Source organism: Plasmodium fragile (genome assembly GCF_000956335.1).
Source record: "Plasmodium fragile strain nilgiri unplaced genomic scaffold supercont1.66, whole genome shotgun sequence".
NCBI lineage: Eukaryota > Apicomplexa > Aconoidasida > Haemosporida > Plasmodiidae > Plasmodium > Plasmodium fragile.
Window position 1 is genome coordinate 86,608 of NW_012192646.1, and position 17,449 is coordinate 104,056.

At 38.1% G+C, this 17,449-nt stretch overlaps 6 protein-coding genes across 6 annotated transcripts; 4 read left to right on the top strand and 2 right to left on the bottom strand.

Annotated features, from left to right (window-relative positions):
• Positions 1-528: 528 nt before the first annotated feature.
• On the top strand, positions 529-1,671 carry AK88_04536 (uncharacterized protein; the record flags this gene model as incomplete). The annotated part of the gene is made up of 1 exon (XM_012482146.1): positions 529-1,671. One exon carries the CDS (start codon positions 529-531, stop codon positions 1,669-1,671), a length of 1,143 nt encoding a protein of 380 aa, XP_012337569.1.
• A 1,934-nt stretch (positions 1,672-3,605) lies between these two features.
• On the top strand, positions 3,606-5,621 carry AK88_04537 (nicotinate phosphoribosyltransferase; the record flags this gene model as incomplete). The annotated part of the gene is made up of 1 exon (XM_012482147.1): positions 3,606-5,621. The coding sequence occupies one exon, from the start codon at positions 3,606-3,608 to the stop codon at positions 5,619-5,621; it is 2,016 nt and encodes a 671-aa protein (XP_012337570.1).
• A 1,156-nt stretch (positions 5,622-6,777) lies between these two features.
• AK88_04538 (uncharacterized protein) lies at positions 6,778-7,632 on the top strand (the record flags this gene model as incomplete). The annotated part of the gene is made up of 1 exon (XM_012482148.1): positions 6,778-7,632. The coding sequence occupies one exon, from the start codon at positions 6,778-6,780 to the stop codon at positions 7,630-7,632; it is 855 nt and encodes a 284-aa protein (XP_012337571.1).
• A 312-nt stretch (positions 7,633-7,944) lies between these two features.
• On the bottom strand, positions 7,945-12,161 carry AK88_04539 (uncharacterized protein; the record flags this gene model as incomplete). Its single annotated transcript, XM_012482149.1, has 3 exons — positions 7,945-8,151; positions 8,259-8,309; positions 8,508-12,161. 3 exons carry the CDS (start codon positions 12,159-12,161, stop codon positions 7,945-7,947), a joined length of 3,912 nt encoding a protein of 1,303 aa, XP_012337572.1.
• Positions 12,162-12,983: 822 nt separating this feature from the next.
• On the top strand, positions 12,984-15,053 carry AK88_04540 (uncharacterized protein; the record flags this gene model as incomplete). Its single annotated transcript, XM_012482150.1, has 1 exon — positions 12,984-15,053. One exon carries the CDS (start codon positions 12,984-12,986, stop codon positions 15,051-15,053), a length of 2,070 nt encoding a protein of 689 aa, XP_012337573.1.
• Positions 15,054-15,570: 517 nt separating this feature from the next.
• On the bottom strand, positions 15,571-17,259 carry AK88_04541 (uncharacterized protein; the record flags this gene model as incomplete). Its single annotated transcript, XM_012482151.1, has 1 exon — positions 15,571-17,259. The coding sequence occupies one exon, from the start codon at positions 17,257-17,259 to the stop codon at positions 15,571-15,573; it is 1,689 nt and encodes a 562-aa protein (XP_012337574.1).
• Positions 17,260-17,449: the final 190 nt, after the last annotated feature.

A 17,449-nucleotide genomic window follows, 5' to 3' on the forward strand; every position in this document is an offset into this window, starting at 1 on the left:
CCCAAAAAAAAAAAAAAAAAAAAAAAAGCAGAAGAGAAAGTATATTACCCGTAGTAGGCCTTCTTCAACAAAAGGTTTGCGTCATTTGCTATTTGTTAGGTAAAACTAATTTATTCCTCTAAAGGAAGCACACAGGAAGAAAGCATAGGCTGCCCTAATATAGCACAAGCAGGAAGTAGCACCTCTGAAGTACAATAATAACGTGAGCTCTTCAATTTCTCCTTTTGAAGTGCTATAGTATTTGCGCCGTATGAGTCTTCACAAAAGGGCCACATATAACGTATACATATTGCTGGATAAGCCTACATGTAATACACCCCCTCAATGCTGTAACATTTTGATTTGAGGACGCATCGGCATTCTGGTAAGGATCGCGGAACCAGTAGTTGCGTCTGCGTCTTCGGGCCTCGCTGAATTTGTAACAAAGTCGCATCCAAGCCGTTACGAAGCCCATACCAAACCGCTACGAGGCCAATAATATCCCCTTAACGTATGCTTCCCCCTTCCGCAGGGCACACTTGAGAAAACATGATCAGAAGAAAACTGTACTGCTCGTTGCTACTCCTGGCCGTTCTGAAAACATTCAAAATAAACCAAAGATGGAGCATCTTCATCAGTGCCTGGTACGCACACGATGATGTGGACACTGACTACAGCCACAGCAAGCTGTACGAGGTGTTAGGAGTTAACAAATACGCCAGCACGGACGAGATCAAAAAGGCGTACAGAACATTATCCAAAAAGTATCACCCAGATAAGGCAAAAGATAAAAACTCTAATAATCGATTCAACGAAATTGCAGAAGCATATGAAATATTAGGAGATGAGGAAAAAAGAAAGGTGTACGATCACCATGGGTTAGAAGCAGCCAAAAATGTGGAATCCAATAAAATGGAGGAAGATCCAACTGATCACTTTAACATTTATGAAAGTTTTTTTGGTGGAGCAGGAGGATTTAGAAGAGAAGAAATGAAAAAGGCCGATAATTTAACGTTAAATATACAAATGAGCTTGGAGCAATTATATAATGGCGATTTCTTTTCAGTTCTTTATACTCGAGATGTGAATTGCCTAAGAAGTGATGACTGCATCATGAAGAAGAAGGAATGCAGTGGTAAAGGATATAAAACAGTTACTCAGCAGGTTGCTCCAGGCTTCATTATGCAAAATAAAATGAGGGATGAAAGCTGTATTGATAGAGGTAAAGCATGGAATCAGAAATGTTCATACTGTCCGAATGGTATGAAGGAAGAAAAAACAATTGAGTTAACGTTAGAAGTGGAAAAGGGGATGAAAAATAATGACAAAATTGTTTTCGAAAAAAAAGGAAAACAAGAAATTGGACACGAAAGTGGTGATGTTATTTTTGTTATCCAAACAAAGAAGCATAAAGTGTATGAACGAAAAAATAATGACTTACATCAGTTTTGTGAAATATCTTTGAAGGATGCTTTAATCGGATTTTCCAAAGATATTGATCATATCAGTGGGTCCCCTATTCGTATTAACAAACAAACCGTAACATTCCATAATGAAATTTTAAAAGTGCAAAATAAAGGAATGCCCATTAAGGACTCGAACAAATTTGGAGATTTGTATATCAAATTTTTAGTACAGTTTCCGAAACAATTGACAGAGGACCAGAAGAAGGCCATATCTCAGTTCCTCTGACGTGCCGTGCTTTCGTCAGCTCGGTTTAAGCCTTTCTTTTTTTGTCCCCACGCGCGACCGGTTATGTAACTCCGCGTGCTTAACCGAGTGTGTGACTTCACGTGCGTAACTTCGCATGTGTAACGCCATGCGGGTGCCACTTCGCGCATCCGGAAACACAGACATGATGCACGTGCCATCCCCGCGCAGTGTCACAAAATAAAAAGGAAACCCGTTTTACAAGGCCAGAAATTTATTCGAAGGTGTTCCAAACAGGGTGCAAAAAAGGAAAAAATAATGATAGTAGCTTTGAGAAGTCTTGCTCAGCGTATACGGGCCAGAGAAGTGCATGTTGGTCATCTGCGTAAACGATAATTTTTTAATGTTACAAATAACGTACCTACCGTGGTGTGCCGTTGTTTGCATATTTGTACTCACATACATATATGGTATTCCTTTTTTTTTCCCCCCATGGGAATATTCCCCTTTTGTTGTTTACCCAACTTTTATCAGTTTCAATTCTCCTACAAACAAACTATGCTTGAGCTTGATATTCATATGCATAATAAGCGAAGCCATATGAAGATTGCAGGCATCAGTACGAACAGCAGACACGTGCCATGTACATGTGCACATACACGTGTTCGCATGTTTCTCCATTTACTTTACCATCCGCGTGATATCATTCGCACCAAATTTGTGGAGTGAAAAAATTATCATTTAACTTTAGCATCTTTTTTCACCTGCTACACAAATTCAATAACAAAACTGCTGCCCAGTTGAGAGGTATACATGACGATGTGTATATGTGGATGCGTAACACTATGCACAACAAGAGGCCGAAATTTGCAAGCACAATGAACACCCATTTCGCGCAGTGAAAGTTGGCTTTACTTTCTTGAGGCCAAATTTATCCATACGTCGTCCCGCTTTTGTATAATCGGAAAGGAGTGACGTCCAAGTTATTTGGCTTATATGCATGGGCCCCCCCAAAAAAAAAAAAAAAAAAAAAAAAAAAGAAAAAAAAAAAAATTAAATCAAAGTGTGAAGCACATGTGTGATACTTCTTCCTATAGGTCAAACTGGTACGTATCGCCCTCGCACACTAACGGTTCCAAAGATTCCCCTTCGCTCACCTGAACAAATTTCACTTTCATTCAAATGTAAGAAGTACACACGTTATGTGCAAAGTCATGAGCCTTTTTACACGGGCATGTATGCACATATATGTGTACTTTATGAATGCAATAGATGCCACAGGGGTGAACACAAGCACTATGTGCACCTTTTGTACCATTAAACGTTAGTCCCGTGGGAGAGCACTTAGGCAGAATGTACACTTTGTGGAGAAAATCGGTTGGCTTGACTTACGCTCATTAAGGACTTTTTTTTTTTTTTTTTTTTTTTGGCTATAATTGTGTGCCATCTGGTTTGTATAATCCCTGATTGTGTTGTGCAAAAAAAAAAAAAAAAAAACCTACACAAATATACACCACTACTTAATTTTTGTTCATCGTATAACCCTACAGAATTGCAATTTTCAACATTTTCTGTTATCCCCCCTTTTTAGACTGCAAAGGAATCGCTGCAAGCTTTTTTGTTCCATAGGTGTATTCAACAGCAAGCGCACATATGTATGTGTATGTGCGAGTGACTACATAGCATACATCCAAGTCAAACACCTCCGATTTCCATTGTACATTATCCGAAGACTGAAAAATAAACAAAAGGTGTGATCAGCAGAAAAGGGAAAGAATATAATATTAAAAAAGTGACTTCTTTTAAAAAAACGCATTTCTTTCTAGCTCCTTTGGTCATTCGAGGTGATAAGTCTGTCCATTACGCAAATAGCGCATAGCACATATACATACACATGTGTATGCACATTTTGCGGGCTTTTTCCCCTATACACGACACATTCCAGTGAGCGCACATAATCCCCCCAGAATACCAAAATGAGCAATGACCATTTGAGCACAAAGAACGACAGTTCCACTGTTAAGCAGCCGTACCTGAAGGGAAAGGACGATGGAATATTAGGGGCAAATTCCAACCTAATGGATAACGTAAGGATTGATAAGAAGAGCAACTGCCTCTACATATATGATACCCAAATTACAGAATCTGATTTAAAACAACTTTTAATGTTAAAAAAGGAAAAAGGTGAAGCTCATGTAAAACATGGCAGCTGCGTGGACTCATCAGTAAAGGTGTGCCCAATGAAATTGGGCAAAAGTAAAATGGAAGTCTCGGAAGTAGTATCCGATGGGACATGTTCGAACGTATTAAATTACGAACAAGGAAGCAGCTGCCCAGCGGAAAAACTTAAAATGGTTTCCTTGGTTAACTGCACGAAGTTTATAATAGAAAATAGGATTAACAAAGATATAGACATACCACACAGCAACACAGTGAATGCACTGTTTATGGATTACTACCACTTGGTAATGGCCTACACATTCTTTATACAGAAGAAGCATGAACAAGATTCCACGTTTGAAATTTATTTTAGGAAGTGCCCCTTTAATGGAGAATTTGCAATACTAGGGGGAGTGTACGAAGTTATAAAGTATATCAATTCGTTTCGATTTACACAAGCACAGTTAGAATTTATTAAAAAAAAAATGTCACACTACAAAGATATTGATTTGTTCATAAATTATTTGAAAGGATTAAGTGGAAAGGATGTGTCTCTTTATTGTATGGAGGAAGGGTCCATAGTATTTCCTCATGAACCCTTACTGGTAATAAACGGCCCCTTACTAATATGTCAAATTTTAGAAAGTGCCTTACTGAATATGATAAATTATCCTACCTTGATAGCTACAAATAGTATGCTTTATAAAATTTCTATAAATCATAAACCGCTAGCTGAATTTGGTTGTAGGAGAGCCCAAGGTCCAGATGGTGCACTAAGTGGAACTAGATATTCTGCAGTTGGCTGCGACTTCACATCGAACGTTTATGCTTCCTTCCTTTATGACATTCCAATAATAGGAACCATGTCCCACTCATTTATCTCTTCTTATCAACATGGTGAAACGTTGCCTAACAAATATCTAGACGGTCATGACTTCCTCAACATTGTACATAAGAACAAAGAGATCATTCACAAACTGTACAATTGCAAATTCGCAAAGGACAGTGAACTGACTGCCTTTGTCTCATTTGCACAAATTAACCCTAAAATTTTTATCTGCCTTATAGATACGTATGACTCCTTACAATCGGGGATTTACAATTTTTTAATTGTTGCCTTATCCTTGCATGAAATAAATTACAAGCCAATTGGAATAAGACTCGATTCTGGCAATTTAAGTTACCTCACAACGGAGTGCAAAAAAATATTTAATGATGTATCTGAAAAGTTAAATGTCCCATTTCATGATTTAAAAATATGCATTAGTAATGATCTTAACGAGCAAGTAATAAAAGAATTACACGCACAAGAGCACCATGTGGATATTTTTGCCATTGGCACAAACCTAATCACATGTCAGTCGCAGCCTTCCCTAGGACTTGTATACAAACTAGTCGAGATTAATAAACACCCCTGTTTTAAATTAACAAATGAAAATAAAAAAGCTAATTTTCCCTACCGAAAGATGGTCTACCAATTATACGCAGATGATAATTTAGCTGCCCATGACGTTATCCAACATTTTGATGAAGCACCCCCTTCTGTGAATCAACAAATTGTCTGTGTCAATGTCATGGATGGAAATAAGCAATTTTTCATTACCCCCAAAAAGGTGGAACAAAAATTACATCTCATATGGGACCACGGAAAATTACTAACTCAATTTAAAACAGTCACTGAATTGAAGCATTACACGCATAGTGATATAGCTAAATTTAAGAAGGAGCATTTCGCCACCTCCTTTCCCGTTCCCTACAATGTTCTCTTCTCTAGTAACTATCACAAAATGTATGACAAGTTGCTCGTAAAAAATGCCCATATCTCAACTTGATTATAGATTCTGCGAAGAGATGGGGGGGAGAGGTAAGTCTTCCTCGTGTACAAAACTAGGATAGAAGGGTCTACCATCATTGTTCACAAATGTAACCAAATAAGGCATGGAACTAAATCGTGCTCTCTTACACACGAACAAACAGTTCGAACTTTTTAAAAAAGAGACTGCTTCCCCAACCGTATCTGCTTCGTTCATACGACTAAGAATTGATTTGTGCAGGCAGCTTTTTTTGGACAAGTATAATTTGAAGCGCTTTTCGCTATACAAGTGCTGGCCATTCGTTCTCTCCTTCAGCGTAGAAATAAATGTCATGCGATATATATATCCCCCTTGAGGTGATATCATCATGTACACAATGGCAGGTGTCCTCTTCATACACAATGCATGTATATCTTGTACCGCATTGTTGCGTATACATTTTTGAGTATCACTTTTAAAACATTTTTTTTTTTTTTCTGCCAATTATTCGTATGAATTGGGACCTGATGGCAAATACCGCGTTTTTGCATGTAGTAACTTTTTTCCTTTTTCAAATTTTACATTTATGAACCTCTCCCACGCTTTGCACATTGAAACGAACAAGAGTTAACGAAATGGAATGTAGTTATAAGCGCTTATTTAACTATCACAACGGTGTATGTATCTTTTTTTTAAATTAAAGTGTCGCACATCGTACACACCCATGTTGATGGGCACAACGTAATTGAAGTAGAAGCATTGTAAGAAGCTTCCAACCCCTTCTTTGCGAAAATAAGCACACGTACGTGACCGTTTTCCCCGAGTTGGCTTTATATATGCACATAAAAGTATACTTGCATATGACCGCATTGCTCGGTACCCACTTTACACATTTGTGGGCAGAGCAAGAAGAGAAGCACCCGCATGAGCGGAAATTTCTTGCTCTGCAGAAAGGTTAATCAGGAAGCAATTTCCGAAAAAGTCAAGTTGTTGTCAAGTTGCTGCACAGTCAGCGTTACTTTTTTTCCCACCGCCTTAGGGAGATGATACTATGTGAAGAAACTTCCTATGAGGTTTCCTTTAACGGGTATCTTTTTCATTTTATAAATAACAACTGGGACTTTTGTTTTTTTTTTTTTCGCATAGTGTAATTTGCGCCCTGACGGCTAAGTCAGCCGTGTTAGTGACATTCAAAATGGAAAACAGCAAAGAACAAAACCTGCGAGTTATAACTAAACCTGATGAATGGAAGAGATCCTATTTAAACGTGCTAAACAAGAAAAAGGTACTGTACAAGTATGTTTTCCTTTTTAACAATTATAAATTTAAATTTAAGGTAATATCTACTTACTATGAATACCTAACCGTTTGCAACAGTCTCCTGCGAGATGTCACAACGTGTAATTTATTTTTCGGGGACATAATCTTCTTTGAAATGTTAGGCAAATCCTTTTATTATCCGTATGTCCTCTATATGTACGATAAGGACAGTTCGTGCGGGAAAAATATTGGAGACTTTAACCCCCCGAAATTTTTAAAATCGTCCATTTTGGGCATAGAAGATATCATAAAAAAAGGAATAGAAAAAAACAAAAAGTACTTCAAAGAAGGGGAAGTAAAGCACGACACAAAAGCAATACTAAATGGAAGTGACATCCGTGAGGAACTAAAAAAATATAACTTAGACGGGAAACATATAGTGGGGTACACAGAAATATATTTGCTCTTTCACATGGGCAGATTCTTCGACTCACGCATTGAAAGACTTGTTGTTGATAAAAATTATCGTAACAGAGGATTCGGTTTATTAATTATGTACATAAGTATCTATGTGCTTAAATACATATACCAATGTAACAGATGCGACTTGACTGTGGATAACGAGGTCGCCCTAAAAATTTACAAAAAACTGAACTTCCATAACGTTCAAACGCATGTGTATCGCTTGCATTTGCACTGCAATTATAACTACCTTCCAGAAAATGCTTCCATGGAAAATGACACACATAATATACAATCCTTCATGGATAGTATTACAGCACGGAGGTAGACACTTTTGGGGGGAGGAAGTTACTCCCCCACTACGCTCTCCCAGTTAGTATGTGCTTTAGCGGGGGCACACATAATCGCTCTATCGACACAGATAATAGGTACAACACACACCATTTTGTGAAGCCACCATTTTATCACATCCAATTTTGTTTTTTGTGGAAATGTGCATTTGATGGTATTCCCTACGGTAGCATTTGTTCAATTGTACATTTTTTTTTGTAGTGGAACATTTGCATCACTATAGAAGAGTTTTTTTAAAATGAATGCAGCAGCATCCTTCTCCCATGATTCGAGTTTCACGACATGGATTCTATGTGTGGATCCTTTTCACCAAGTAGTCCTTCTTCTCCTCAGCACTTTTTAGATTATTCCAATCCAGGTAAGAGACCAAAATTAATTTATACTTTTTGCTCAGCAAGTAATACTTTATCAGGTTTAGGGCATCGAGTTTTTCACCTGACCTTTTCAAGTTGTTGTCATAGTAGTAATGGTTGCTTCCGTTAATTTCTATGCATACCTACGGTGGGAACAAAAAAAGGGAAAGACGTGCACATTTGTGTGTTCACTAAATGGTTGGCATGTTCGAACAATATTGTATTCAAGTATGCACTTCATTTGCGTTACCGCATTGTTAATGACGATGTCCACTGTGTATATTCCATCCATGAATGGGACCTTCGAGGGAAAAGCGGTGAAAAGAATGGTAAAAAGAAAAAGGGGCAAGAATGGGGTAAAGAAGCAATGCAATTTTTGTGACGAATCCTTGGAAAGATGGTGGACAGGGCACCACCTCTCTGACGCACACAACAAGTAGCTTCTCTCCTACGCATATTCTACCGCTGCGCGAAGATGGCGCCCATTCCATTTCATTACCTCGCACTGCACATTTTTGAAGCCCAGTGAAAGCAGCGTGGACAAGACCTCTCTGTGAAAACTGGACGAAAGCACATTCGAAATGTCCTTCTTCATTTGCATGCGACACTTTTTTACGTAATCAATTAGCTGCTCGTTTGAGGCTGCCTTATCCTCACAGCTGTGCACAAACTGCGTACAAAGATTGTACCTTTCATACTTTTTCTTTTTATAAAAATTGTTTATATACTTGACAAAAAAAGTAATGTTATTTAGGATGCATTTGCTGCGTTCGCTTAAATGGGTGGACGCTTCTGCTTCTTTAACAACTGAGCTGTTTTTTAAAAATAAATTTGTACTGTGTGGAAGGCTTGATGAGCTGTTTTCTCCACCAGATTGGCCAATTAGTGCCTGCCCATTTGGTAATTCCCCTAAGCCCACTTTGCCACATCCGTAAGAACTAAATACGCTCTGCACGTACGCCATGAAGTAGACATTAAAAACGTACACTTGGTACAAGCACTGAATTGGAAGATACAGCGTTTCATTTGTGTCTCTTTTCCTAACAATGACGTTGTTTTTTTCACTAAAGTACCAGTAATGGTTTTTTCTGAGTGGATTATTCATGCAGGTGAGAATGTCTTGGTAGAAATATGAGTGTTCACTGCCCTTAGCTGCGTCCTCATGCAGCTGGGTGTCGCCAACAGCGCCTTTTTTATCATGTCTTGGACTACCCCTAAAATCGCTCAGTCGTCCTTCTCCGAAGTAACCAAATACATAATCGTGCAAACACTCCAACAGTTTATTCAAATTTTTAAAATCAATTTTGTCAAACCCCACAACTGTATAACTACTGAGCATGTTTGGTATGACGTTGGCCATTTTGTAATTTGGGATGGCAACAAAGTTGCTTATACTTTCATTTATTTGCTTCAAAATTTTGTTTAAATTCTGGACAATTTTTGCCCCTCCCAATTGTTGTGTTCCCTCAGCGTTGTACTCATTTAGGAAAATGCTGTTTGTCTCCTCCTGATAAGTGCAGTGGCGGGCACGATCATCTTGAGGGGAAAACACTCCATCGTACATAGTCAGATTAACAGCAAACACGTTAAGCTTGGATAGGGAGATGAGCAAATTCGTGTACTCGAAAAAATGCAACTCCCCCGAGTGTTCACTAATTTTGTGTAAACAGGTGTCGATTAAATCCAACTTTCTGTACCTCAGTTTGGCAAAGGAATTTAGTAAATTTACGTAAATTGTGCAAGGCATTATTTTCCTTCCTACTTGGCGCCTATTCAATATCTCCAACAACATATGAATTATATTTTTGTTTTGTCCCCTTTTGCTGTACATATTCAGCAGTAAAATGTGGGCGTCAATTGGATCGCCCTGTTCCTCGTACTCGCTAATTGGGAAATGCACATTTGGCAAAAATCCATCAGTGTCTTTTCTTTCATTCTCCCCACCGTTTGGTATGTTAAGGGAGTTTTGCATGGCACCGCCAAGTTTGTCACTCCCACGATTATGCAGTACTTCTTTTTTCTCACTCGAATATGTTGCATTTGTGTGTAATCTAGGTTGTGTGCTATTCTGTCTCGTCTTCACACTGCATGCTCCTTCTGTTTTTTTCCCACACACATCTGCGATGACGCCAGTTTGGGAGTGATCATCCTGTCTTGCTTCACCCAGAAGTAACTTCAACTTGGTAATTACAATACTGTCTACATAACTTTGTACCTTTTTTAAGTACAATTCTTCAAATATTGGGTTCACAAAAATATTACCTATTTGGTAGAAGAAATAAAGCAGCATGCTCAGATCTTTCAAACTGCATAAGGAATAAAGTTTGTCCAAGGACATGCAGCTAATCATTTGAATGATCATACTTGTTAGATTGCCTAAATTGTTTCTTACAACATTTGTATATCTATCACTTAGATGTACCCTATGGTAGTTTTTGCTCAACTCATTCTGCATTTGGTACACAAAAATAAAGCTCTTCATTATGTTCAGTACCGCATCTATATTAAAAAGGTGCACATTATTTTTTAAGTACAAATAAAATAAAGAATCTACTTCTCCAAATGTGAAGATGCGAATTTTGACCAACTCGGTTAAGCTTTGTAATTCACTCGATTTATTACTTCGGGATGCAGAAGCTGCATTTGCTCTCCTTTTCATCGTTCTTTCAACATTTTGCAACAACTTAGGGTCACCAGCTTCTTCCGTTTCGAATTCTTCCTCTTCATATTTACGCCTCAACACGTGTAAAACTTTTTCGTATACAATATCGACAAAGTTCTTACTTCTAACACTGCTGTGCTCATCCACGTACTGCAGAATCGCCTTCAATTTTTGCTTCTTCCCATTAGAGATAAAAGGAATGCCTTCTATGATGCTAATTATATCATCGCTTTGCGTATATTTCAGGTTTTTTCTATTTGTACTGTTAAGATGTGCTTCGTTGTGAACTGCCCTGTCCCCTGGAATTTTCTCGCTTGTACTCATACTGCTCAGGTTCCCTTTTTTTTCCATTCCCCCGTAGTAAACCGTGACCAGCGTTAAAACCAGATCATGCACATTGTTCATATCTGCATGTTTTGCTAGAAAATATTTCATAATGTTTGACAGATGCATGTCAGCCGCTTCGTAAAAGAAATGGAAGAGAAGGGTAACATATTTGTAGTGGCTATCATTCCCCCTGTCTAAGTTTATGCAGTTAAAATAAAACAGAAATTTGAGCTTGTTTTGGAAGACCTTATTTGTGTGCTTCGAGCCCTTCATGGTGTTCACAATGAGGTAGATCTCGTTGAAGTTTATGTTCCTCACAAAGACTTCTCCGCGTCTTGGCCATTCCACGTCGGGGTTAGAACACGGGTTGGCACGCACCCCACTCTCATCATCCACGTAAGACGGGTCAATCATGTCGAACATATGGCTGACCTCAACTGTGTTTACATTGCCCCTTGCTTCGCCACAGGTTGTGTCACCCAACATGGGTAACGCGGAATGTGAGGCACCCCCGCTCACAACACATTGGCCGTTTTCCTCACATAACAGAGAACAATCGTTAAACACTGGACTCACATAGTTGCTATGAAAAATGATGTAGTCCAACTTGGTGTTTAAAATGTTTACTAAGGTTTTCACTACTTCACAATTTTCATACCCGAAATGACAGAACGCATGTAGGATGTAGGATATCCTCACAATATACACATTTTCAAAAGGGTCTTTTTCTGCCTTGTTTTCTTGACACAGTGGAACTAACTCGTTAATAGTCTTTTCCAGCTTGTTCATCAGGACAACATCGCGAAGGTTATACTTCACAACAGTTTTTAGAATGAAATATATTTTGTTAAGGCTCCATTGTTCGTTTAGGAGTTTTACTCTGTTTAGATAATTCCTAATGACATCTTCGCTTACAATATACTCAGTTACGTATTTCAGATTTTCAATTAAACTTATAGGGTCCAAATGATTGATAATGTTTTTATTACATAAACTTTTTAAAATGTTTGTCCCCTTATTGATATCAGCTACACCTTTTATTTTTTTGTTCTTCCACTTTCCCTTGGTGTGGAATGCACAGATGTTACTTTTCCCGCCACCTCCCCTTCTTTCAAAATTCGATAAACATGTTGTGATAATTCTTTTTCCCTTTAATATATTCATTAAGGTGAACAGGAAGTTTAGAGATTATGTCCCCATGCCTGTTGTTAATAATAATCATTTTGCAACGTCCACTTCCTGCAACAGTTCTATATTTGGTTAAGCCCTTCGTTTTGCATTAAATTTCTGTACATTCTTCCGCAAATGCGATCCCATCGCAGGGCTCATTTGCGCGTTGCTTGAAAATGGCTAGCTGGGAGAAAAAATTGAGGGGGAGGGGAAGTTTTGTGCAAAAAAAAAAAAAGGCGCACACAAATGAGGAACGGGCAGATACAAATGTTATTCAAATAAAAGCGGGTTAGAAATGAACGTTGATCGGCGCAGAACTGCAGAAGCGACGTATAATAAGGACACATAGTGCATAAACCTACATTCCGGGCTGCGATACAAGGTCAGCAACACAACGGGGATATAAAACAGGTGGTGCACCAGCACATCTGATTATTGTCACACGCACCTTTCTATGCACGTTGTTATATACGCACGTAACGCAGAAGGTGCTTCCCCAACAGTTGTATTGCCCAAATTATGCACAAATTGGATTACCGCCTTATCCTTTTCTAATAACACATTGGTGTAGCGGTGTCATGAAACAGTATACCTTTATGGTAATGACAACTTGGCACGCGGGAGGTACACAATGACGCGAAAAAAAGTTGGAAGCAAATACGCGCATTCCACCCGTACGTGCATAGCAGCGCGGCTTAACCATTCGATACCTCCCCTGCAGAAGCAATTACCCACTATATAAGCAGGAAAAACAGGAAAACAGCACGCGTGGTTTATACGCACATATAACTACACAAATATATATATAAACGTATAATGATCGTTCGTGCCTTCATCCCCTGGGTTCTCATTTTCATTTCAACCGAGATATTCACTTGCTACAGACTAAATCACCTGACCCGCACGGGGGACTTCCTCGTCTGTAATAAGGGGGAAAGAAAAAGGCCCAGAGGAATTAGAATTAGGGTTACCAATAACCTAACAAGGGGCAGTGAGGACATAGCCAATTATGCCGATATCGAAAGGAAAGTAAAGTGCAGAATTGGGGTGGAAATCCATGTGCAGCTGAGCACAAAATATAAAGCCTTCTGTAACTGCTTTAATGTCGCTTCTTCACATAACGATAAAACGTATGAGAGGAATTATATCGATTTGTGCAATTTCTTAAAAGATAACATTTTGAAGACAAGAAATGAGGCAGCATATTTGAATTCACTAGGAGAGGGAATACCTCCGGGGAATGATGTAGGGGGGGGAATTTCCGCAGAGACGAAGCAATGCATTAGTGAAGACCCTATGTATTCCATTAATAGGCCAAACAAACACATATGCAACAGGTGTGTAGGCGAGGTGGGCTCCCTGAGTTTACTGAATAGCACAGCTGTCTTGTTCACATACCTAATTAGTATTATTCTTAATTGCAACCTAAACAATATTATCACCTTTGATAGAAAAATTTATAATTATTATGATTTGCCAAAAGGTTATCAGATTACGCAAAAGGAAACGCCTATTGGTTTCGATGGTAACATTTCTGCAAAGGGAAAGAATTTTCGCATAAAGAGCGTCCACCTAGAAGAAGACACGAGCAAGTGTTTCTTACTTCCACGAAGTGTGAATATGCTGGACTGGGGGGGTGCCCCTCCGAAAAGTAGCAGCGATGGGGAAGAAACCGCATTTAGGATGGACAAGGCCATTTTGAACCCTAACAATGGTGGTGGCGCCAGGGAGAAGGAGAGGGGGGACATAAATGGTGAAGGGTGCAACAGCGACGCTGACGAACCGGTCTCTGATAATTGTAACCCAGACGATTACCCATCAAATAATCCTAACGAAGTAAATCATCTGAACAAGAAAATATTACTAGATTATAACCGCTGCGGAATCCCGTTAGCCGAAATCGTAGTAGAAGATGACTACATGAACACAGAAGAGTGCATTAACCTACTGAAGGAGATAAAAAATAAAGTGTGCCTACTCGGGGTATGCGTGGGGAATAAGGAAAATATCAGGTCAGACATTAACATATCTTTTGAATACGATAATGTGAAGTACAGCCGAGTTGAAATCAAAAATGTTAACAGCTTCAGAAAAATTAAGAGTTGCATAGAGCAGGAGAAGAAAAATTTTATTAATGGAATTCTCACAAAGGGGATGGAAAAAAACTACCACACAAAGTCGAACGAAATGTATACAAAAAGCTACCTAGACAGTACGCACTACGTTGTCAGGAAAAAGGAAGTATATAATTATGTGCACGAAAGGAACATCCCGCAATATAAGCTTAGTAAACGTATTATAAAGCTGCTACAATTTTATGTTAATTATAAAATAAAAATATACGAGGATGAAGTGAAGTATAACTGGTCCAAGCAATATTTTCATGTCTTTCTGAATGATCCCTTTTTGTATAACTATTTTAATGAATGCATAAAATTTGAGGAAGAAAAATATGTGTCCAATTTTATAGTTAATATACTCCTTGATGTCCTAAAAAAGAAAAATATGCTTTCCAAAAATATCTTAATAAAGCCGAAAAACTTGTGCTTCCTCATTAACTATGCTATTAAGAACAACTTAGACAACACCTCTTTGAAGGCATTCCTCTCTAACTATGTGGATGTAGGATTCGAAAATGAGATTCTCCTCGAAACATTTAAACACGTGAACGTTGTAGAAATGGAGCAAAATTTGAAAAAACTGATTGACGATAATATACACCATTTAAAATTCGATGGGGAAAAAACTGTCCTCAATGAGCAAAACTTTAAGAACAGAATTATAGGCCTTTTGAAAAGTCAAATCAGTCAACGTGATTCGCAGATGCACATCAACTACAAGTCGGCGAGCGCATTCATTGACGACTACGTAAGGAGGTTGATTTAAGGGAGAGACTTTGCCACACCGCCCTGGTCACTTCGAGAATCGCGTTGGTAACTTCGGACATATCTGTGTTCACTTCGAGCATCACCCAGCTTAATCCTTTGTTTTGTTTTGTCCCTTTTTTTTGTTTTAACAATTGGCCCTGTTTGGACCCGTTCATGTGAACCCACAGTTGCAATACATGGGGCACACAAAACCGCGACATCGCATCAGCACGTGCCTGCATACAAGGGGTCAAACCCGTGGGTAAGTATTAACCCACCATCTGTGTATCTAATTACAAACCCATTTAATCATTTTTTTTTAATTTCGTTTTTTGTCGTAAATAAACGCGTATGTGTGAAAAGAGGAAATTCAAAAAAATGGCTAGTTTTGTTTTTTTTCAAATGTGAGTACAGTATAACACATAGGGGCCAAAATAATAATAACAGGTGGGTGTAACTCCCCTAGGCTTAGACTATATTGCACTAGTGGATGACAGAACGGCGCACCGCTCCAGCACCACTCCAGTGTGAAAATTTCAAAAAACGAAATTTAGGATATTCTTATCAGCCCGGTATACAATCCTTTGCACCCTTTTCTTATTCTCCCCTTTCTGACTACCTACGGGGTGGTAACAATAAAAGGTCGGATTTATATGCCGACGGATGCACAATTTTTTCCCCTCATTGAAATATAAGTAGTAAAACAGGAGAACATAATTTAAGTCGAAATGAAGGTTGTCACTATTTAGGATAATATTTTCATTGTTCAGGTAGCTGAAATTTTTGCACTCAAAAAAGGATAAATTATTGAAATAAATCTCTCTTCGGGTGAGTATGCTGCTCACATCATACTTGCTTCCATCAAGGTAGAACAAATCGTTTAAGTAAAAAATATCTTTGTTTATGTTGTACGTTAAGACGAGTGGTAACGCGACGGAGAATTTCCCATTCAGATACACATTGATCACCTTAATGTTTATGCCGTCCTTTCTTTTCAAACGCGTTACTGAGTTCTGTTGTATGCCATTTTTATTATCTGTTTCATTTGGGATAAACTGACGGCTCCAAATGCGGTTGTTTTCCTGGGAAGAAAACTGACGTGGACGCAGTTCCTCATGTATGCCATTACACGCTTTCATTTGTGAAAGATGTATTAAGTTGCTCTCCTCGATGGGTTTACGCCCCAAGAGAAACAATTGTTCAGATAAGCGCAACAACTTATTCATATGATATTTATAATAATATTTTACGTAAAACGGATCAACTGATATTTTGTTTTTCTCAATTTCTAGGAATGATTTGTTTGTGGATACAAGGCTTATTAGTGCTATGTCTTTTTGCAGGTGTCTGTTTACCTGCATGTACATAACATTTCGGTACAAGTAGTACACCCCTTTTATTTTCTTATAAAATGATAAAATGCGAAATTTTTTTTTGTTTACAAGAAATTTAAATAGGAATGATTTATCGCGCACATTATTTATGTAACCTTTTTCCCTTATGTCAACATTCAACTTGCGAATAACTTTTTTTAAAATGTACATAACGGTGCATTTTTCTTTGTTAGCCCCCAACTTGGGGTGTGCTTCTGTCCCATTTCGAACATATCCATCGGTGGTAATGCCTTCACTACACCTTCCATCATAATTTGCCGTAACGTCGATTTGCTTTTCCGTTTTCTTCTCAAATTGGAGACGCCTAAACACCTCTAATAGCGCGTCTTCTCCATGTTCATTTCTCGATAAATATGTTTTTAAAAATAGCAGATAAGTGTGAATTGTGCTTTTATAAGAGTTGTCTCCGTTTTTTCCTCCCCTCGCTGTAAATGATATGTTGTTATTATATTTGTATAAAGTTATTTTCCTCAGCTGCAGTAGCAGCTTAAAAATGGTTAATACGTCTACCAAGCTCAAATTAAATAAGTTGTGAAAATAAATTTTCTTCTCTGCTTCTACGTTAAACTCGCATAACACACTTGGCGTCTTACTGTTTAGCAATAAATTCCTTCCATTCTGAATAAATTTTTTTTTTTTTTTTTGTTCTCTCACAAAATGTGATTGCGTAGCATAAGACGTGTTGTTATTCGATTCACTGCTTCCACTGCTGTTGTTGTATTTACTTATTACTACACTTAATAAGAACGCGCATTTTTTCTTTTCACACAGAACAGGATGTTTCTTTAATGAAATCATCAAAAGGATGATCAGCCAAAATGTGGGCGTCATCCCATGATGTTACTTTGCTTCCATGTGCTTATTTCATTTTGGTAATTTTCCCCTAAATGTGATGTTTTATTTTTCCTCACCTGTTCTTCCTCTTCACATTTCTTTCATCTTCGAAGAACCAAGGTTGTGTTATATAAACTTGTGCTCTCTTTTTTTTTTTTTTTTTTTTTTTTTTTTTTTTTTTTTTTTT